Here is a 23,304-nt window from a genome sequence, read left to right on the forward strand (position 1 = left end):
GCAACAATCTCCCTAAGCGAAAGGTAAGTTAACCACATAGATAAAAAAACGAAACCGAGCAACCTTTTTAATACGTGAAATACATCAGATAACCAAGGGGCTATTATCAGAACAATCTCGCGAGTGAGAGTTTAATCCTAGTGTGTGATAAGTCTCTAATAGTTTAAACTAGTAATATCATGTGGCAATTAATCCTAGTGTATGTAAAAAAAAAACTTTAATTGGGAGAATATCCACGTAAAGAATGTCTGATAAGTCTCAAACCCAATAGTGGGACAAAGTTATCCAAAAAAAAAAAATTCCTTAATTTAGCACAACATAAATATTAAATTTGAAGTTAATTAGCATACATAAATGTTAAAGTTGAAGTTTTTTTTTTTTTGGAAGAGAACATTTAAATTAATTAATCATTCAGTTTCAGCATTCACTAATTTATCATTATTATAAGGGAAAATTACAAAACTGGGTCAAATGGGAGACCCATTTACATATTTAACCCATTTACTCAACCTACTACATATCTAGACTGATTTTGTGTGACTTTCCGATAATACCCCTAACCTTCCCAATTCCACCACTCGCGAATCGTCGCTCCCCCTATCTCATTGGTTATGCGAAAAGTTGCTCCTGCATTAATGATTTCAAGACTTTTGATCTTCCTTTCTTCTTTTAAATTGCACGAAATATGCACCATTTAGTCAAAATCACAATGAATTTCTCTTTTTACTCTCTTCATCTCTTGATTCTGCAACTTCCCAACCCTAGAAAACGAAGCCATGGTTTTTCATCTTCTTGTTCGTTGCTTGTTTTCTTTCTTCTTGTTACCATCAAAGAAATAGTTTTTCTACGTTATTTCCTTCGTTCTTCCCATGTTATCATATTGTTATTGTCGCTTTTGGGGGTGAAAGGGGCGAAAAATGTAAGTATCTGTTTTTTTCTGCGTTTTTTCATGAATTCACTTCGCAATCGATGATTTCGCTAAGCTTTGCGAAGAGAACGAGCCTGGAAAGTGACGATCTACTTCGTTAATCGATGATTTCGCGAAGATATGCCAAGAGAAAGAGTCTGAAATGTATGGATCTACCTCGCGAATCGATTAGTTCGCGAAGTCTGCGAATAGATCCTCACGTTTCAGACCTCGCAGACTTCACGAAAGCATCGATATGCGACGTAGATAGTCACGTTTCAGACCTCGCAGAGTTCGCGAAAGCATCGATATACGAAGTAAAATCACCTCTTCCCCTGCACATTTACATTCACAGTCTTCGCTAATCTTCATTTCGCGAAGCCAAAATCGTCTTTTTCCCTGCCTAACACGATTAATTTTTTCTGTAGATGGTTGAATACGTAACATCCCTTTCGGGAAGGTGGCGTACTGGGCTGCAGGAGAGATGATTTTCCTTCCTGTATAGGAATGAACTTCCCCAAGATTGGCACATTCATTCCTAAAGTGGTTGGTTAGGAGAGGTTGTGTCAATCTTGGGGTGCACCATGGGACACGTCCATCCCATGGTGCCAATCTTCAAAGTGAACCTAACTTAATCCGGTACCAATTTTAAATCGGATGAGTAATCTTGGTGTGCACCGTGTGACACGGCCATCCCAAAAGGTATGGAAGTCCAGACCTGAGAAATGGAAGTCCAGACCTTTTGGGATGGATGTGACTCATCCATTTCAAGATTGGTACCAGATTAGTTAGGTTCACTTTGAAATGATTAGTTAGTAGAGTTCATTGTGGCAATCTTGTTGTAAATTTTGATAATGTTATGATTTGAATGTTGTTATTGTGGCAATCATGTTGTAAATTTTGATAATGTTATGATTTTAATGTTCGAATTCGTTGTTGTTTGCCATTTTTTGTTATATACCACTTCGCGAATCAGCTTCAAAACATATCCAGCATTCACATAGGTGAACTAAATTCATCAAGCAAACCAAACTTCAGCTTCGCAAGCTTCGCATATGCGAACTAAATTCATTAAGTAAATCCAAACATTAGCTTCGCAGGCTTTGCATATGGTCGAATCTGCGAAGTCAGACGGGATGGGGCGAGCCGCACGTAAATATTGAGGGTATTATGGGAAAGTCATACAAAATCAGTCTAGATATGTAGTAGGTTGAGTAAATGAGTTAAATATGTAAATGAGCCTCCCATTTGACCCAGTTTTGTAATTTTCCCTTATTATAATTAACATTATTTATATATAATTTATTATCATTATTATTGTTATTTATCTCTACTTTATCATTATTTATTATTAATTATTATTTATCTATAATTTATCATTATCTATAAATTAGATAAAAGTCAAGAAATTGTAGTTTATTAAAGTATACATCGTTTAATAAAAAATAAAATTAAAGTATGCATCCATTTTTGAAAATTAAGAATTGCATCTTTTTTTTCTCTTTAATTATCAGTGGACAAAACTAGATTTATGGGATAGGATTTACAAGTAATTATAGAGTTAAGGTGCAAAAATACCCTTAACGTTTTGGATGAGGAGCAATTTTACTCCTAATGTCTAAAATGGTGCAATTTTAACCTTAACATTGGTGGCGAACATATGTTTGTGATTTGTTACTGATAAAATGACGCACGTGTGATGTGTAGATGACAAGATTCATGACCAAGAAGATAGTTTGATGAATTATTTCTCAAATTTACCCAGTTTATCAATATTAGGGATAAAATTGCATCATTTTAGACGTTAGGGGTAAAATTACTCCATACCCAAAACGTTTATTTAATTTCATAGGCTTTTATCGAGTCGAGCTTTTATTTTATATTCTATTTAGCTTTATAATAATATATTTATTTATTATTGATATTATTATTAGAACCATTATTATTATTATAAGCTTATTAATGTCAAATATTATCATTAAAATTATTTCAAAGTCTAATATCATTAAAATTATTTTAAAGTCTAATATCATCATTATTATTAAGTTCGGTATTATTCAGTTAATTTCAGTAGCATTCAGTTAAATTCAGTTCAGTATTCAGTAGCATTTAATTTAGTTCAGTTCAATTCATTTCAGTATTTTCAGCAATAAAGAACAGAGCCTAGTAGATCATTCTAAGCATTTTTATGGGGTCAATAGGTTAATTTAAACAAATTAAGATGCCCAATATATCACATTAGACAAGTTTAAGGAGACAGCAATATACTTTGTAAATTCAAAAGATCCATCAAATTTTTTTTTAAACCATTTATATTTGGAAAAACAAAAACTAACTTGATAGAATTATTTATAACGATGGAATGGACCTCTTAATCTGAAGGGATTAACGACAATTAATCCATTTGAGATATATAGGTTCGGGATACCCTATTGAATAGCAGAACATGTAGATCTCTTAGGGCTTGATTGGATGGAGGGTTTAGATGGGTTAATAAGGGAAGGGTTAGTAAGGGTTGATAGAAACCCTTGTTTGGGAGGGGGAAGAGTTAGCAAGGGTTTCTACAAACACATGTTTGGAACACAAAAAAAAAAAAAAATAGAAGGGTAAGGGTTTGGAGGGATTTTGAAGGGTTTCTTTTTAAGAAATTCCATCAAATTTTCAACCCTCCAATTTGGTGGGTTTGGAAGGGTTAGAAATTACCTTTCCTTCCATTTCCTTACCTTTCCCTACCCTTCTCTACCCTTCCTTTATTAACCCTTCCCTACCCTTCATCCAATCAAGCCCTTAGAGTAGCGGAAGCGGATCTTAGCACCACGATCTTGTACCATCGGTAACAAAATACCGCACAGTGTTAGCCAGAAAAAACTGAATAATCCAGAGACTAAAGTGAAGAAGAAGAGAGAGAGAGAGAGGAGGCACATGAGAGGAGGAGGAGGAGTAGGCAACCTTTCTCTTATCTTATGTTGTGATTAGGGTTAAACCTATTTTATAGAAAGCTAAAACCCTAATTGTCCATTTCTTAAGATGGGCTTGGCCCGTTTCATTTCGAACGGGTCAGATTAATTAGATCCATACTCAATTAATCCTAAAGAGATAGCAATACTTTGTAAATTCAAAAGGTGAATACGATTTTTTTTAAATATAATTGGAAAAACAAATAGCAACTTGATAGAATAACTTATAACAATGGAATGGACCTCTTAATCCTAACTTATATATATATATATATATATATTTTGTGGACTTTTATTACATGCCTTTGTTAAAGGAAATTTGATGTGTTTCATAAATTGGATTCCCTCCCAAAACAAAAATAAATAACAAAATTTAATTGAAAAATGAGCAATTTGAAAGTATTAAAAAAATCCTTCTATATCAATTAAAATTGTATTAAGAAAACCATAGAAATTACAGCTTCCCAATTGACAAAATGAAAAATTAGATAGCTTAGAAGATATTCAGTGCTACCTGCTGAAATTATATTCTAATCCAAACAATTGAAAATATTAGTGTGCCTTTAAGGAGACAGATATTGGTTTATCTGTGCGATAGAATATTCCACAAATCCTGATAGAATATTCCACTAATTGAAGAAATTGTTCGATAAATAATTAGATAAATAATAATTTTCCTACATTTCAAAACCATAAAACTACATCTTCACACAATTGACAAAATGGTAATAGATATTAGATAGATAGTTTAGCAGATATTCGTTGCTACATTTAACTACAATGTTCTTCAGACTGAATGTGAGAATCGAAATTAGAATCAACCTCCAAACCCTTATTTTCAGAATCAGAATCAACCTCAGAATAGACCAATTTACCACTTTGTGACCAGTTATTTAACTGTCACATCAAACCTTCCAAACATTTACAAAATACTGCCAGAATACCAATAATTAAGTCCGTCATATATAGGTTACTCACGAAAAATTGCCTAAAATATTTAATACACTACAAGCACAATTACAATTGACCTTCCAAGAAGCATGAAACATTTTAAATTTTTTGACAAATTTGTTTGGAACATCCGAAATGGTAATCAAATGGCAATAAAACTAATGCATTCAAATATCTATTAAGCATAGGTAAACTTGTAGGGTGTTTGGTAGCTCCTTTTCGGGCTCCTGTTTGCATTTTCATTTGAAAAAAATGAGATTTTAAAGTGTTTGGTTACTTGTCTCTTATTTCTTTTTGGAAAAATAGTTTTTTCTGACAGCAAACAACAAATAATAATTAAAATAAAGGGACCCTTGGTGTTGCTTGAAAACGTTATAATATTAAAATTTACTGTTTATAAATCTTCCTTTTTAAAAAAAACAAAAGTAGCAAATTTGTACCTTATCCTTTAATATATTTGGAGCCTCTATGCTTGGGTAAATAATATGATTGATCCCTAAAATTTTAGAAATATTTTATTAAAGTCCTGAATTTACCTAAAATGAGTTATTCAACAGACTTATTGGCCCCTAAGTTCAGGAAACTAATTTGATATTTCCAAAATTGTAGAGACTAATCAAATTATTCAGTAAAGTGCAAAAGCTTGTGATGAATTAGACCTGCCAATATTATTAATATATGTCCATGATACTTTACTTAATTCTCTAAAAGTTCACCATTGAAAAGCGTCAAATAAGTTAACACATCAATACTCTAATTTACAATTCTTGAATTGAACTTATTGGATTGTTTAAAAGTTACATTTTACAAAAATATTTAAACTTGCCATGAGTAAAATATTATCGGATCATTCATTCTATTTTGATGTTCTAGCTTATTAATACAAATTTACGAATCTGACTTATACTTTTTACTATTCAAATATCAAATATTTAATAAGTCCAATTATAAATTTAGATGTGTAATTATGTATTAAACAAATGTTGTTGTTGTTAATGGATTTGCAGGACCCATAATAACTCTTGATTGTTCACTTCAACTTAAAGCATTCAAAAAATATAATTACACAATTCAAATAAAGCTTAAAGAACTTGACAATGTACTTTTGAATCAACCGTTAACAAAAGAACTTAACAATAAATGGAAAGCCAGTGAGGAAGAAAAGACTACAAAAAAGTGGTTCCACGATCTTCGATCATCTTTTCTACCACACTTGCATTCTTGAGTAGAAATCCAACAAGATTTAGCTCAGTCCATGTTTATGGACTCTCTCCCAAAAGCCAATGATCCTAGTACTGTTAGTCCAAGAACTTTACAATACATTCATGTAACCTTAATATTAATTTTTTCAAGCTTTGGACATGAAATTTCAACATCAAAACACTTGCTGTCCGATTTTCTTAAAACCAATCTTTTCAAGGACTTGGAAACAATAACCAACTGATCAGGCAAACAGGAGTCCATTAACTCAATTGATTCAAGCAACGAGCTGACACATAGAACATTTTCAATGGCTTGTACAATCACCTTTTTATCATCTATACTCATATTTGAGAGATAATTCTTTTAGATTTTGACATGAAATTTCAAGCAAGGAAATTCTTCCAATCCTAAGAAGATATTGTATAACCAATCTTTCCAAAGATTGCAAAACAATAACAAGCTCATCAAAGCCATAACAGTCGGTTAATTGTAATGATTTGAGTAATGGACTTCCAGATAGAATATGTCCCATCGTTTGCTCAGACAAGATACAATCCCTCATATTCAGTGTGGTGAGACAACCCCAGTTGAACTTTTCATTAGGCATAAAAGTACAATTTCCGAATTTTAATTTAACCACTAAAGCATTGTTGAATATGAATTTCGGCAACTTTAAAGACTAGTGTGTGCTTGAACTCAAATTTAACTCCTCCACATGTTTTCTTGTTGCAAAATGGATTTTTGCAGCAAAATTAGAATACTTCTTTTCACTAAAAGGATATTCGAGGTCAAATTGCTTGATCTTCGAGCAGTCGTTGAGAATTAAGCTGTTGTCAACAAATTGAAGGAAGTTTTCAGAAGACATACCATATGAACCGAAGATGAGAACAGGGACACTGGTCTGAATAGCTTGTTTGGTTGATGGCAAAAAAGAAAGAATATGGTGAATAATGAAATCCGGAAATCACTAATTCGGTCTTCTTTTTCATCCAACCTCACCTTATTTTTTCCCATTTTCCCTCTCCAGGATGTAACCAACGCTAGGCTGCTGTAGAAATATACTGATAATAGGATGGAAAGCCTATGTATATATAGGTAACGTGAGTGTCTCTTTGAGTCCACTTTGATTTATTTTCTTGGAACTCTATGTTGTTTCATTACTATACAGTGTCCAATAACGATTTCATTGGCTGCTTTTAAATTGATTCATTGGTTTTGTTAAAAGAAAATATAATTTTTTTATGAGAAATTCTAACGTTAATACGTAATTAAACCATACATCAGTATTTGTTTATGTTTTTTGAGAATTTAAACAACAAAGGAACTTGAAAAGACATAAACGAATCCCTAAAAACCAACCCCTAATAAATTCCATTATAATTTCCACATATGGTTGTTTAATGGACAGTCATAAAAAACACTACAAGAAAAACGGTAATTAGCAACCAAAAATCTGGTTGCTAAATCGGTCTCTAATACTGTTTAGCAACCAGAATTGCAAATTTAGCAACCAAACTGAATCGGTTGGTAATTGCAGGGTTGCTAAAACTTTGATACCATATCAGGCTTCTTGGTTGCAACGTTTGCAAACACCAATTTGGTAGTTAATATGGTGGCAAAGTTACAAACCGATTATTTGCAACCATATTCGGTTGTAAATCAATGAACAATTTTGCAGATCTATGATGGTTACAAATTAACAATTGGTCACAAATAATCCAGTTGCTAAATTTTGTGACGGATCAATTGCCTAGCAAAAAATATACAGAGTTTTTTATCGCCAGCAAAAATTTATGGGCAACTTTTTATACTCATATTTCTACAATTTTACTAAACTAACATTATATAACCATTTAAGAAATTCAATAATAAAACAGAAATATAAATTAAATAAAACTTATTAATAAGTAATAATTGAAGTTATACATTGGTTAAAAAAAATAAAAGTTATACATTGGTTCAAAAAAACAGTTATACATAAACTAAACTAAATATAAATAATTGTTGCTTGTATCCATACAAGGTAAATGTTGAGAAATCAGTCTTCTGGGTAAGGCACATGATCTGCCTGAGGATGCAAAAGATTTGGGAAGCATAACGGTTGAATTTTCTCACCTGAACGAAAACTAAATGAACAAAAAAAAAAGACAAAATTAGAGGGTCTAGATTTATAGGACTTGTAATTAGATACAATTTTCCGAACTACAAAATTTTTAAAACTCCTCATAAGTGCACTCTGGTTTTTATGCAGTGAATTTAAGTGTTATATGAATTTTTTCTCTCAATACTTACATCATAAAGTGTATCAACAATCTTCATTGGACCGGTAAAATTAGAGGATCGGAGTAGCTGTATTCAACATCAAGAGGGTCACAAGAGCAGTGCCATCTACCTGAACTGAACCCAAGGAAGAATGCAAAACAGTAGAATAAGTAACATTAGGAACATTTTTTTGGGTTAGCAATCGAAATATCAGTCACTAAGTAGGTGATTGGTAAAGATTGACAAGTTGTTTTTAATGCACGAATCACAAAGTTCAGCAAACATCTAATTGTTTTGACCAAAAAAATTAACATGGTCAATATTATAGTAAAAACATCTAGGCCTGTAGATGCATTTTTCTAAAATGGATGTGAATTCCTGTGACATCATATATCCTGGACATACATCAAGTTCAAAGTATGAAATTTAATAACATATTTGTTCACACATTGAGTAACAAGTCATTAAATCTAATGATTGATCAACATCAAATATTCTCAAATTCGGGAAAACATTTCAAGCAATATAAATGATGAAATTATGATCATCGATCAATAGCAAATATTCTCATATGAGACATCATTATAGTTCAAAAGGCCAGTCAGTTTTAACTTGCCTTAATGATAACTAAATAAGCTTCCAGTGGTTGTGTTCCATTAATCCTAACAATATTGCTCTAATGCTAGGCTAGAAATATCAATAAATAATAATACATAAATGGAAATCTCTGCTAAATAGCTAGTCAAAATCCTTTTTGGTCATTAAGTAAAATAGAAACATAGCCCTGTTTGTGAGTTTAAAAACTATAAAATGCCCTCTGCAACTTGTTTAGTGTTCAATTAACTCAAGTTTAGTCATTCATATGAATTTAAATATCATCACTTGCTCCACTTTTAAATAGGAGAAGGTGTTGTTAAGAATATCATTCCAAACATAACTAATTTGCAACTGTCTGCTAGATTGAAAAACGAGAAAAAGAAACTCTCCAAACAAGGCAAGGCAAAAGCAGCTGTCTGCCAGATTGAAAAACGAGAAAAAGAAACTCTCGCTATCAACCAAATAGTAAATAGCTAAAGCGAATATAGTAGTGTATCAACTGAAAATGTACCTTTCCCGAACCATTAATGGCACTTCCACAAATATCACGACCAGTGAGTGGCAATGGTATACAAGCGGCCTTCAGAAATAAATCCTTATCAGCCAGGAAGCAAAGCAGAAATTCAGCATGTTTCATAAGAAAATAGAATTGGAGGCAATATTGAAACGTGTATAGGAGTAGGCTTAGCGTAACCTAAAGCCTCACAGGCCCGAAGCAAAGGGCGAGACAAATTGAGCTCCATAAAGGAATTCACATGGAAAGAAGTCCCTTCTGACAGTGCGAAAAACGGTTTGCTTTCATTTACATTACTCGCCTCATAATCATCCTCTTCTGGTCTGTAATCTTCCTGCAAAATTAAGAAAAAAAATAATAATAACAAAAACTCTGATTATGAAATCTTCGCAACCTAGGAACGCAGATTATGAACCCAAAATCAGAAACAATTATCCATTAACCCCACAATCAGAAACAATTATCTATTAACCCAAAAAGCATAACTAATTTGCAGGTAACAGCAAAAGCACAATGAAAACAACTTACCATAGACGAAACTAAAAACACTTGCAGGTTCAAAGACAAACCCCACAATCAGAAACAATTATCTATTAACCCAAAAAGCATAACTAATTTACAGGTAACAGCAAAAGCACAATGAAAACAACTTACCATAGACGAAACTAAAAACACTTCAAACAAAATGAATGCTTCAATGCCAACATCAAACACTTCAAGTGCTAATACAGCTTATTTAAAATACCAGAAACCCTATAAATAAGCAATTAAGAGTCAATGAAACGGACAAAATAAGAGCTAGACTGATACTGACATCCCTCATAGCTTCCATTAAAGAGAATGGGAAGCTCTAGAACTCGGAAAAAACGATTGACTATCCAAATCAGCTAATTTACGATAAGAAACAGAATCAAGCCGAGAGACTCGCCAATTTCAATATCAATTTCAATAAAAAAAATAAAAACTTACCAATTTTCAGCTGTTGTGATCGACTAATAGGTTCTTCTAGTTAAGGAGCACTGGTTGCACATATCCTTCTAATTTCCATAGACATTGCGATTAAGTGAAGCTAGGTTCCCATGAGGAGCACAACCCTTATAACAGGTTGGGGTTTGAAATACCAAAAAAGGGCTCATCGGAGGTTGACCAGATGGTCAGTTAAAAAGTTACGGGATAAATGGGAGATATCGGGATAGTTCGAAACCCATCAAAAGGAGAAAAGCTTCAGAAGCGGAAGCCATCGTCGACGACTTGAAGAATCACCATTGTTGCCGTGTGACCTGAGGTCACGGGTTCGAGTCTTAGGAGCGGCCTCTTGCCAATTAAATTGGCAAGGGAAGGCTTGCCCCCAATACACCCTTGTGGTGGGACCCCTCCCCGGACCCTCGCTCAGTGGGGACGCGTAATGCGACCGGGCCGCCCTTTTTTTTTTTTTATTAAATACAATTTTATATTTTTCTTTTGCTTAAAAATATATCACCGACATCTCTTTCTCTCTCCTTTCTTTCCTATTTAATTTTAGTCCAAATATAATTCAAATATCCAAGTATATATTATATATAAAAGTCCCTAAATGGCCCTAAAAATTTGCAACCACAAAATATATTTTGAGACCATTCAAGTCTCAAATGTATTTCACAAATGAGATTCTCAACTTTGCAACCGCAACATGTGCTTTGCAACCACCTCGGTTGCAACATTGCAACCGATTTTCATGCGGTTGCAAATATCGGTCTCTAATTACAGTTTTTCATGTAATGAAACACAACTGGAAGACACCAAATTTGAAATGAAAAGACTTTGGTCCTGTTTGGAAATTAGCTGATTACATTAGCTGTTAACTGATTACATTAGCTGATTTGACTAGCTGTTTGTGTAGACTTGTTTGGTAAAAATTAGCTGATTGATAATAGCAGTTTGTGCAAAAAAAACGAATAAGGGCATTTCTTTTTTTAATTTTAGGACCTCTAAACTAAAAGTAGGATTAAAGAAGTCCATTAATTTTAATATTGCAAAACGCTAATTGAAAAAGCTCATGAGCTTTTTCTAAATTAGCGTTTTCATCCCAAAACTCTCTCTCAAACATCTCTCCACCAAACACTCCAATCAGCAGTTTCAGTGGTCAAACCGCTAAAGTTGGTCAAAACCGCTTTTTTTATCCCAAAATGCTCTTTACCAAACAGGGCCTTTCACGTTTGAAGGACTCAAGAGACACATACATTATGGACATGTATATAGTCATCGGACATACAGCCAAAATATTCAATTAGATTATAGTCTTTGAGAGCAACCACTGTAATGGATGAGGAAAGCAAAAGGCAGAAGTCGGAAGACGAGGAAGAAGACTTAATCAGTGCATTGCCGGACTCCCTCATTCAACATATCCTCTCCTTTCTGCCATCAACCAAAAAAGCTATTCAGACTAGCCTTTTATCTAAGAGATGGCACCGTCAATGGACTAGTGTTCCGGTTCTCATCTTTTCATCAGTCTGGTATGCCTGACGAAAAATTCTCTAGATTTATTGACAATACTCTACTTCTCTACGACAGATCCAAGATCAAAAAATTTCACATACAATCACATGGTTATAACGTTGCAAGTGATCCTCACTTTAATTCCAAACTCCTTTTCGTGATCAGAAAAGATGTGGAGGAGCTTATATTTGACTGCAAAAGAACGTTCAGGTTACCGGAATTCATGTTCAACAGTGTTTCCTTGGTTAAAATGCAGATTTATAAGTGATTTTATTGTTTCACTGCCTAATAGGAGTGTAAGCTGGGCACATCTTAAGTCATTGAATATAAAAGGTTGTAGGTTGTCTGGTAAAGAGATTCAAAATATTCTACTTGGTAGTCCGTCACTTGAATCGTTTGAAAAAAAATGCCATACTCTGTGTAAAGTGGATGGTATTTCTTCAAAATCTTAGAAAAAGTTGGTGTCGAATTGTTCTTGGTTGTCTGTTATTCAAATTTCTTGCCCAAATCTAGAGGAAGTGCAACTTTTTGGTTGTTATGGTAGACGATTTAGAAGTCACAATAATCACAGTGCAAATTAGCCTTGTTAGAATTATCAGGTTTGGATCCAGAATTGTTAGATTGGTTGCCCTGTGATTTAGAAGTAGAGGTTTGAACAGAATTAGAAAACACGAAATGAGAAGCAGAAACAAGATTTATCAATACACATAAGCATAGAAAGTGCTTTGGTAACAGGAGGAAGAGGATCCACTAACAAGACTTGATTAATCACATGTTCATAACCTGGATTATTTTTCCAGAAAAAAAATGCATCAGCTGATCTTCATCTTCAATTCCTTGAATAATTTTCCTCATATCACCACAAGTACAATTTGGAATTGGTCTAATAACACGCAATTCATCACGAAATCGTTTGATTTTGTTAAAATATTCAACAACAGTGCAATTGCTTTGAACAACAGAATTAATTTCTCTTTTCAGTTGAAAAATTAATGGACCATTGCTAGTTCCATATTCAGAGGCAATTTCTTTCCACAGTTCTCGTGTAGAGGATGCGAAAAGAAAGGTTTCAACAAGATCCTCGGAAAGAGAGTTTATAATCCAGGAGAAAACCATACTGTGGTTATATTCCCAATTTTCATACTCTTTAGTACCTGGAGAAGGTTCTAAATCATGCCTTTGGCATGAAGAGCAAGCATCATGCTCCTCTTCCAAGAGATGTAATTATTTCCATTTAAGAAAGTAGAAACAAGAATCAAACCCGGATTTTCATTGTGTGATGCTAACACAAACCCATCTCTATCATCTGTGTGACCTATGGTTGAATCTCCTCCTTGATCTCCTGGCATTGAAATTTCACGATCGGATTCTGGATCTGAAATTTGATTTTGATTTTGCTACCTTGAATCTTCAAGATTTGAGTCACTAGAAACAGAATCAATGTCAGTATCTTCTACTTCAGGAGGAACGGCTTCTTCTTCCGGAATAGGATCTGCCCGCAATACATTTGCATAAGTCTTGCTTAGCATAGTTCACAGAGTTATGAAAAGACCATGCTCTGATATCATCATAGTTTCATAGAGAAAGAGAGAATCCAGAAATTGTAAAAGATTTCTTATTATTTCTCTTAATGAACTTTTACAATGAGTCCCTATTTATATTACATTTGAATGCCATGTCAGCGAAGTCTTTTATTTCTATTTACAAATCTAAGAAACATATTTTTGAGAAACCAACCTTGGAGATAAAAGATTGCTAAAGGTCCCTTTGATTTACTTGCTATTTGCGGTTTCTATTTGCTGTTTTGATTTTCTATAGAAAAAGCTATTTTCGCAGAAAACACCGATTCTATGTTTTAACAAAAAGTTGATTTTCATGTGTAGAAGGCAAACACTCAAATTAAATAAAAGCTAAGGTTGCATTTAAGGTTTGGTTAAGTTTGTACAATCTTCCATCTTATGTCAATGGGGGCTACAAATTGCTCTGTTAAGATTGCATTTCCATGAGTAAAATTGGATGCTAGAAGTAAGGACTTCAGACATACCAACTCTCCTAAAGAATATTCAAAAGGATCGGGTCTTAACGACCTGAAAATGAAAATTTTCAAGAATTAAAATTGTTTAATATCATATTTTCTATGGAACTACATTTTTTATTTTGGAAAATCATCTTTTTTGGAACTTTCTCTCTCTAAACATTAACTTTCTCTCTTTACCAAACATCATCTAAACAATCTCAAAATAAAAAAGTTGAAGAATTAAAGTTGCTAACAGTGTAACCTTTCATGTAAGCAAACATGAAGTTGGGTTGGATTTCTTGGTGATGTTGTGGGTGAGATTGGTCAATGGAATGAGATGTGAGTGTCAGATATTGATATAGATCTATGATTTTCACTTAATTGGTTCCAGTTTGACCATCTCAATGGACATTTTAATGTGGAAAAAGAGGTGTTGAAGCTAATATACAAAAAAAAAATCTATTTGAAACTAAACAACTAAAGAATTGGTCAATACAGTATATATAATTAAATATTTTAATTTAGTTATCTATTAGCAGGTGCTGTAGAAGAAGCCGCTACTGTTTTTACCAGACCTACTTTTTCCTCTTCTTAATTAATTATAGTGTATGCTAATTGAACTTATTTACATATATACAATGATAATTAATTATTTGAATTTAGTTCTCTATTACCAGGTGCTGCAGAAGAAGGCGCTCCTGTTTTTACCAGACCAACAGTTCTCTTAATAATCTGCTTCAACTGAATTTGTTGTTTATTATCTTTTCATTTGTAACATTTTCTGTTTTAGCAATAGGAGAAATGACAGATCTTATAAGTAGATAACTACATCTCAGTGGTTGCAAAAAAAAAAGACCCAGATCCGAATATTTAGAGAGGTTTAAATGTTGAAGATTGAATTACAAGTGCTTATCTACAAATTTGGAGTTTCAAAACATATATGTTTCATGTGTTGTTTGTTTTTCTTGTGCCTTTAGTGGTTTGTTCCTTACTTTTTCTTGTTGTAATTGATGTTTAATTATCTATGAAATGATGATGTACATATTGATATATAAAAAAAAGTCTACAATACATTTCAGTTCAATCAGCAATGCACCCATATAAACAATTATCTATCCTTACTCAAGACCTAAAACTATATTGTGCCAATTAAATTTAGCCTTAAATAACTTATCGACCTCTTAAACTTTTACAAAGTAACTATTTGGCCTCATGGTCGACTCAACATTTGTAGCGGAATTCAACCATTAATGGCACAATATATATGCTGACAATAGCCGCAATGACACTTACTCATCTACTCCATTACTTCGTTCTGACTTAAGTATAGAAAATTAACACTAAATTACAAGGGACTGATTTAGCGGGTGCTTTAAGCAATGTAAACAACTTATTTAGACTATATGTGCCAAATGCACAATCATGTGCAAAAAGTCAATTATTGGAATAGCAATTAACATAAATCATAAATTGAAATACAAATAATGTTTTAACATAGAAATGTGTAAAGTCTAAATCCAAATGATCATAGATTGATAAAAACAATAGAGTTCTAAATCCCAACAAAAGACTTACATTAGAAATAGTCATTAAACCATAATCATCCCATTTTGACTAAGGTATTTCAAAAATGAACAAAACTACACAAACATTTCTATTTATTTAGAGCACTAACACCTCAATAATTGCATTTTGAGAACATCTTGGCAAGGCTGACAATATTTTAAATACTTGCAACCTAGAAGTTGTTTGATTATCTTGCAACACAACCACCATCTTTTCCAGCACTCTTGAATTGTTAAGTAAAAATTGAACAAAATTTAATAAATGCTCACGTTTCCCATCCTTCGCTGGAAAGCCAATGATCTTAATAATTTTCATATGCAATTCCAAACAATTGAAAACTGTTGCATTTGAAATCCAGTAAATGTTCCCAATTTTGCGATGCGCCTAACAGTGGAAATTGTTAGACCAAAGAAATTAATAATACATGCAAACTAAAGATATAGATATTTATTTTTTATTTTTTTTGAAACCAACATATAGATATTTATTAAACTCTACAAATAAAGTATTGAACTAATTTTGATATTTAGAATTGAAATGGTTCCAGAAATTACCCTATGAGAGTAAGACGGTATATTGATCACTAATTTCTCAAGCACAGGTGAAATACGAAGTAGATAGGCAATTCCAGAATGATGCTTTATTAAATGAGGAGAATTCAGAGTCAAACATTTAATGTTTAACACTGGTGAAAACCGATCTCTCACCTTCATAGCTGACAGTACCTATAAACATGATGTGGAAATGGAAATCAACAATTATTTTTTTGTAAAAATAAATTTAAAATGAAAACTCAATAAAACTTATTGCTAAGGATTAAATGCTTTTTTTTTCTAAAGTTACCTCAATAAACCAAGTTACGACTTTTAGCTCCTTCACATGCTTAAGCTGGTGCAAAATGTCTCCAATCATTCTTTTATAAGTTTTTAGCATCCAAGGATGGTACAAATAAATAGTAGCACAAAGTGAAGATGGCAAATTTAGCAACTTAGCTGTTTTAACCTTCAAACCACCCTCAAGGTTTAGTTCCTCAAGTTGTGGATATGAAATTTCTATATCCAGATCATTGTCCATTGCTCCTAAAACCAATCTTTTTAATGATTTGGAAGCAATGACCAGTTTTTCAATCCCAAGACAGAAGTTTAATTTGAATGATTCCAGTAACAAACTGCTAGATACAACATTTTCAACTGATTGAGCAAATAACTCTGGGTCATCTATAGCCACACCATTGAGAGATAATTCTTCAAGGTTCGGACATGAAATTTCAAGAGCAGAAATGTTGGCCCTGTAGATATATTTTATAACCAATATTTTCAAAGATTTGGAAGCAATAACAATTTTCTCAAAAAGACTGACTTAATTCTAAGGATTTGAGTAATGGAGAGCCACATAAAATATGTTCCATGGCGTGATGAGTCAATTTACAACATCTTATATTCAACACAGTGAGACGCTGCCAATCTACCTTTCCATTAGGTATAAACCAACAACTTTCCGTGCTTAATTTAACCAATGAAGCATTGTTGAAAAGGTATTCCGGCAATATATAACTGTCTTTCGTCATTGAACTGACATGTAAATCCTCCACGTGTTTTGTAGTTGCAAAAGAGATTTTGGAAGCAAATTGTGGATCCTTCTTATCATAATCATAAAAATATTGAAGGTGGAATTTCTCTATCTTTAAGCAGTCGTGCACTAGTACAAAAATGGCCTTTGGCAACGGTTGTTTTTGGCCTTTGGCAACAGTTTCTAAACCGTTGCCAATGTAAGCGATGCCAATAAGTGGCATCAGTTTTGTAAACCGTTGCCAATGAGCTGACTTTTGGCAACGGTTGTTTACCAAAACCGTTGCCAAATACCACTCGATTCGAGTGTGTCGGAAGTGCCCATGGTGTCGGTTTTCCTTGTAAACCGATGCCAAAGGTAAGAGAATGGCAACAGATTTTTATTAAAATCGTTGCCATTGATCAATGGCAACGATTTTTCTTATAAACCGTTGCCATTTGTAGTGCTCTGGCAACGGTTTTCTATTAAAACCGTTGGCAAAGATCAATGGCAACGGCTTTTCTATTTAGAACGTTGCCAAATATCATAAAACCGTTGCAAAAAATCTTTCATTTGGCAACGGTTTAAGCATAAAAGCGATACGAGTAATAAAACTATTACAATTGCAATATATTAGCCAATATTATTTCTAAAATTATAACTGATATAATAATTAACAAACCCATATCAATGATAAATTTTTTAAAATTTATTATTTGTAATAAATATAATAATTAGATATGATTAAAAAAAAATTAAAAGTTACTAAACAATATTAACATACAAATTAATTTCTAACAAAATATGCCCGTACACTAATTCTTGCACTTGCATTGGTCTTCGAAAGGCTGCTATTACCATCAATATCCTTAGCTGATGTACTGCTATTACCATCAATATCCTTAGCTGATGTACTGCTAATTTTAGGGGAAGTTCCATTACCGGATTTTGAGGCCATCGAAAGGAAACAGATCGGTTACATAGGTCAGAATGGGAAAACCCATTGCTCAGGTTCAAGCATGTTTGATCCACCAGCAGTTGACTTACTTTCAGTCCAATCTTCATAACTATATACAGCAGAGTTGCAGATTTCCTAGAATTCATGAAGTAAAAGTGATTATCACACAATCAATTTCTAGAGTTCGAATTGAATATTTACTAACTACACTAGAGCGTAAATTCAGAAATGAGATAGTGTAACAGGAAGTAAATAGCAAAAGAAGAGATGGATCAAATTCAAAAGCTTGGTGAATTATATGTCATATTCTCAACACATAAAGGCACAAAAACAAAGTTACTAGTTCATCCCTCTCAATAAAATTAACCCGCCAAAATATAGAATTATATTGATTAAGGAACTATATAGAAAAAGAGGCTTACAATCATAGAACTACATGAATGAAGACCCAGAAAAAACACCACTTCCAAACAATCAGAGGATACCAAAAAGAAATTAAGAAAAATATCAGTAAAGTAAAAGCAGAATACTCCACGTTAATTCTCAACTAAAGCATGAAAATTCAGACTTGAAGCCAAGAAAATCAATCCATTGGCTCAACAATGCAGTTCTTTTTACAGTTATTTAAGAATTAGGGAAAAAGAAGATGAAGAAGATAATAACAAGGTAAAGATAAAAGTCACACTAGAGGTGACAATGGGGAGGGGATTATTCGAAAACTGTGGGTATCCGAACCGACGGGGATGAAGAATAACCGAAAAAAGTGGGAATGGGGATAGGGACAAAGGACATTTTCCCCGAAGCCTAAATGGGGGATTGCTATATCCATCCCGTGGTTATCCCCGCCCCGTTCCCGTTAAATCCCAGTGAGAAATCCGCAAATAATTACTAGTGATTATTTTAAAATTAAAAAGGTTAGATTATTAATATTTACTCACTACTTACTAATACATTATATTATATTTTTGTGTCATTCTTATTGACTAATTATTGTCGTTAGACAATATTTTCTAAGCCTTGGTTGAAAACATGTCTAAGCAAAGTAAAGGTGTATACTTAGTGAAGAAATAATGCTTGTTAATGCTTAATTTGTTAGACTTTTAAGACCTGTATCATGTAATTGTTATATACTGCTTGGTTCCACCGAATATGCTTGCTAATGCTCAAGTATGATTGCTGATTGTTCTATCATGTAATGCTTGCTAATGCTTAATTTGTTGGACTCTTAATTTGCTAATGCTCAAGTTTCTGGTTACTTTATAACCAGTTTCTATTTTTATAATTGTATTTTTTAACCATTATTTAATTGTACTTTTTTTTTAATTAATGTCATTAATTTTTTTTGGGCATAGGGTTTTCCCGTTACCCGCGGGGATCCACATGGGGAGGGGATAGGTATGAAAAATTCCCCTAATTATTTAATGGGATTCCCCGAACGTAAACATTGGGGACGGAGTAGGAAATGCATTCCCGTCCCCACCCCGCACCGTTGCCACCCCTAAGTCACACAGATTTCAAATCAAAGACCCACCTTACTGGATCCAGAACCTCACATAAACCCAGATGGTAAAAACAAAAAGCAAACATAAGCAAAACCCCAGCAAAGCAAATCAGAAAACAAGCGAAAAATGAATAGAAAAAGGGAGCACAAAAAAGAGGAAGTACCTGGGTTGGGTTCAAAAAGATGGGAGCTTTGAGAGTGTGGGGCTTAAGGAGAGCACTGAGTTAGTAGTGATTGAAGGAGGACTGTAGAGAGAGATAAGAGAAGGCAATGTATGAGTGCTCCCTCTCCCTAAAATGTGTGGAGAGATAAAAGAAGAAGAAAGCTATGGTCTCTAGAGAGAGAGAGTTGGGTCTACCATGTAAAGAAAGAGAATACAAAGACTAAAATCAAATCATACCTGGAACTTGTGTATCAGCAACGTCAATCTGTTCCACCTCAACCTGAAGAAATACCAAACAACTCTGCTCACTACTAATTAAGGCATGAACATTAAGTTTAAGTTCAGGATTGTATAGAATTAGATATTCTCCAATAAGTTAAACACAAACAACAACTTATCTGCATTATTAAGGAAATCTGTCAATCTCAGTTTTATTTTAACATAAAAACAAAACTAATGATTAACTAAAAACTGGAGATCAAAGAGATTAATTCAAACCTGTTTTGATCACTGCACATGAGTACTACATAACTATTTTGGCCTTTGAAAATGCTAAAAAAATTGCAGTTTGTTCTGTCAACTCGTCAGTGGCTAAAGCTAACAAACAAAATGGCCCCAATTTACTTCTCATTGATGTATTTTCACCACTACACATCGTTTTAAGATCAACATGAGTTGGGTTTAGGGAATCAGCCTCTTCGAATTCGGACAATTCGAAGTCAGCATCTACATCTGCCTGTTTTAAGTTATAAGGAAGCACGCAATCATCATAGTACCAGAATAACAGTTTACACAAAATAAGAATGATAAATTGGAACTTCTTATTGATGAAGAGCTACTACTCACCTCTGAAGCATTTATGTCTCGAATTTCTAATATTGATCCACCATCAAGTGTCTCTTGCTGGATGTTAAGTTTCTTCCCACGTAGTTCATTGATCTCTTCTATTGGCCACTCCAGTAATTGCTTTCCTAGGAATTGCCTGAAATGGTGCATATCAAGATTAGAGAAGTTGCAGACATTTTCTAAACTATGAATACACAGAAGCAGGTTTGCTTAAATTGAACTTGCCTGAAGTCCAGACTATCCTTTCTTGACATCATCTTCAGTGCTATCAGACTAATTTTACCGAGCACCATAATATCATCCTATGCTTGAAGCTATCGATGAACGTCTTGGAAGCATAAAACTTCCCATAGTCATACCTGAAATCGGAAGTGGAACCTGTAAGATCATGGACAAGAATATACTTTCCCATCTGAGGAACATAAGAGCCAATAATATAGTAGTTGTGAGCATTGAAGCTGAAGCTCGCCTTCATAACATGCTTAACGTCAGCATTTAAGTACGAACTGTCAACACCATCCGTGCTATTAATAGCCACATGAAAGAAATCAGGGCACTCCCACATCCCAGTTTTGCTGATGAATAAAGAGGATCTTCATGCTTAGCCCAGTTAACAAAATCTATACTTTGATATAAAAAAGCGATTCCTCAATTGTTCATGGTTGCACCAACAATTGCATTCCATTTGCCATTAGGACCGAGCCAAGCAGTTATGGGATCTCTGAAGTCATCCTTTTTTACACCATTTGGAGCCACCAGTTGAGTTTCTAACTCTGCTCTTTGTTCAATTAGAAATAGAATACCTCCATTTGATACATTTTTAGTTAAGTTTAAAGAAAACAATTGATTCTGCCATAGAGTCAGTACAAAGTTTACTTGTGTAGCTGTAAGTTGTTTATCATATTATTTGGCCCTTCTTCTTAAGTTCTCTAGATTTATTAGAAGGAAGCAATTGAATTCTTTAAGCTATTGTAAATGACAGTTTTTACTGCTTGCTAAAGTTACCAACATTGAATAATTTTAGTAGAAAGAAGCACTAGAACCTAGAAGAGTGTGTAATTTCCTGAAGCCTGAAACATTTTAAGGGGCTGTAAAGGCAATAAATGAGAGAATTTTATCTGTTATAGATGAGTCAGGCTCAGGCAGAGTAGACATAGGCATACTCTACGTTATTCTTAATTTTCATGTAAGCATTAATGTATATTAACACACACATAGTTAATGTGGAAGAAATCATAGAAAAAAGCTTTCTTAACTGTTAAAACTGATATGGCAGGAATCAGGACAGGCCGTACACAAGCATGGGACACAGTCCCAAATTTTTCAAAGACAAACTTCTAGAATGACTTCGACAAGCAAGTATGCACCCTGCATAAATTGGATATTCAACAAATGAGTACAAAAATAGAACAAAAGTGGAAAAGATCATTAACACTTAACAGAGGTAAGAAATAGATATAAGATAATAACAGAGCATGTATATGCTAGCAGATAAAGCACTGATTACAGGTGGCTATGTCTCTCTTGGACATTATATCGAACAATAGGCGTGCATCATCGAAGAAGCAATAAACATAAACGGTAATAGATTTGTTTGCCTAGAAAAATAGAAGACAAACGGGAACAAGCATCCGATATAGGAATTTTTAGGGCACACAATCAATAAATAACATCCGATTTAGGAAGAAACTGATGAAGGTTTCCTCGACTTAGGAAGAACTGCTGAAGTGATTCCTAACTGCTGAAGTCATTCTTAGGGGAAGACGACTTCGTGAAATGCTGAAGTCGTTCTTAAAGGGCAAGACTGTTTTAGGAAGAACTGCTCAAGTCGTTCTCTATATAGGGGAAGACGACTTCGTGAAATGCCTTATGGAAAGCGACTAAGTGAAATGTTGAAAGTGGAGAAGCAAAGCAACTACATGAAATGCATTAGGGGGAAGATGACTGTGAAATGCCTTAGGCGAAATCGAAAGCGTGAACGTTGGGGGATGATGACTGCGTGAACATGAATGTTAGGGAAGATGACTGCGTCAACTAAAATTGTTTTACTAGGTTATTACTTTGGAGTCCGTTTTTTAGGAAGACCGATGCCACATGAAAAAATAATTGGGGTCGGTTTATTTTAAAACCGATCCTAATAATTTCATTAGGGTCGGTTTTTTAAAAAACCGACCCCAATAATAATAATATTAACAACGATTATTAAAAACCGACTCTAATGACATTTTCCTAAAAAAATAAAAGGTTTCTAGAGTCGGTAATTAACAAACCGTTGCCAACAATAAAACATCGAGGTCGGTTTTCTAAAAAACTGTTGCCAATGTTAATAGTATTGGCACCGCTTTTTATTAAAACCGACCCCAAAACTCTTTGGCATCGGTTTTTAAAAAAACCCGATACCAGTAAGTATTTTTTAGGGTCGTTTTTTTTGAAAAAATCGACCCTAAAAACCATTAGCATCGGTTTTGTTTATAAACTGTTGCCCATAAGGCGTCACCAATGGCCATTTTTGTACTATTGGTGCAAATCTAAGGTATTGTCAATGAATTCAACGAAGTTTTCATGAGACATGCCAATTAGATTGATGAAGATGAGAACAGGGATTTGAGTCCACGTAGTCTTTGATACAGATTGAAAGCGATAAATGGAGGTTTTAATCGTAAACCAACAAAGATCTTCTTCTCTAGCTAGACTAGAAGGAGTGAATCCCGATAAACAAAGGTATAAACCTTAATCTCAAAGAGAAATGATATTTTTGATTGATAAAAAGTTCCCTTATCCTTACAAAATGAGGGTTTAAATACAACCTCTAATTGATCAGTAAAGGACAGGGACTACC

At 33.7% G+C, this 23,304-nt stretch overlaps 1 protein-coding gene across 8 annotated transcripts; it reads right to left on the reverse strand.

Moving 5' to 3' along the window:
- Positions 1–17,674: 17,674 nt before the first annotated feature.
- On the reverse strand, positions 17,675–22,485 carry LOC136228033 (beta-fructofuranosidase, insoluble isoenzyme CWINV3-like). Of its 8 annotated transcripts, XR_010688377.1 has the most exons (8): positions 21,973–22,485; positions 21,722–21,833; positions 20,691–20,824; positions 20,466–20,601; positions 20,118–20,355; positions 19,857–19,899; positions 19,621–19,701; positions 17,682–18,090 (listed from the first exon to the last, which is right to left on the reverse strand). XR_010688377.1 is itself a non-coding variant. In XM_066016860.1 (5 exons), the coding sequence occupies exons 1-4, from the start codon at positions 20,756–20,758 to the stop codon at positions 19,664–19,666; spliced, it is 285 nt and encodes a 94-aa protein (XP_065872932.1). In that variant the 5' UTR covers positions 20,759–22,485; the 3' UTR covers positions 17,679–18,090; positions 19,621–19,663. The 8 variants fall into 8 exon arrangements, 2 of the variants coding, with proteins under 2 accessions (XP_065872933.1, XP_065872932.1); XR_010688375.1 differs by having other exon boundaries at positions 21,722–22,485; XR_010688374.1 differs by having other exon boundaries at positions 20,935–22,485.
- Between the last annotated feature and the right edge of the window lie 819 nt (positions 22,486–23,304).

Source organism: Euphorbia lathyris, chromosome 4 (assembly GCF_963576675.1).
Source record: "Euphorbia lathyris chromosome 4, ddEupLath1.1, whole genome shotgun sequence".
Classification (NCBI taxonomy): Eukaryota; Viridiplantae; Streptophyta; class Magnoliopsida; order Malpighiales; family Euphorbiaceae; genus Euphorbia; species Euphorbia lathyris.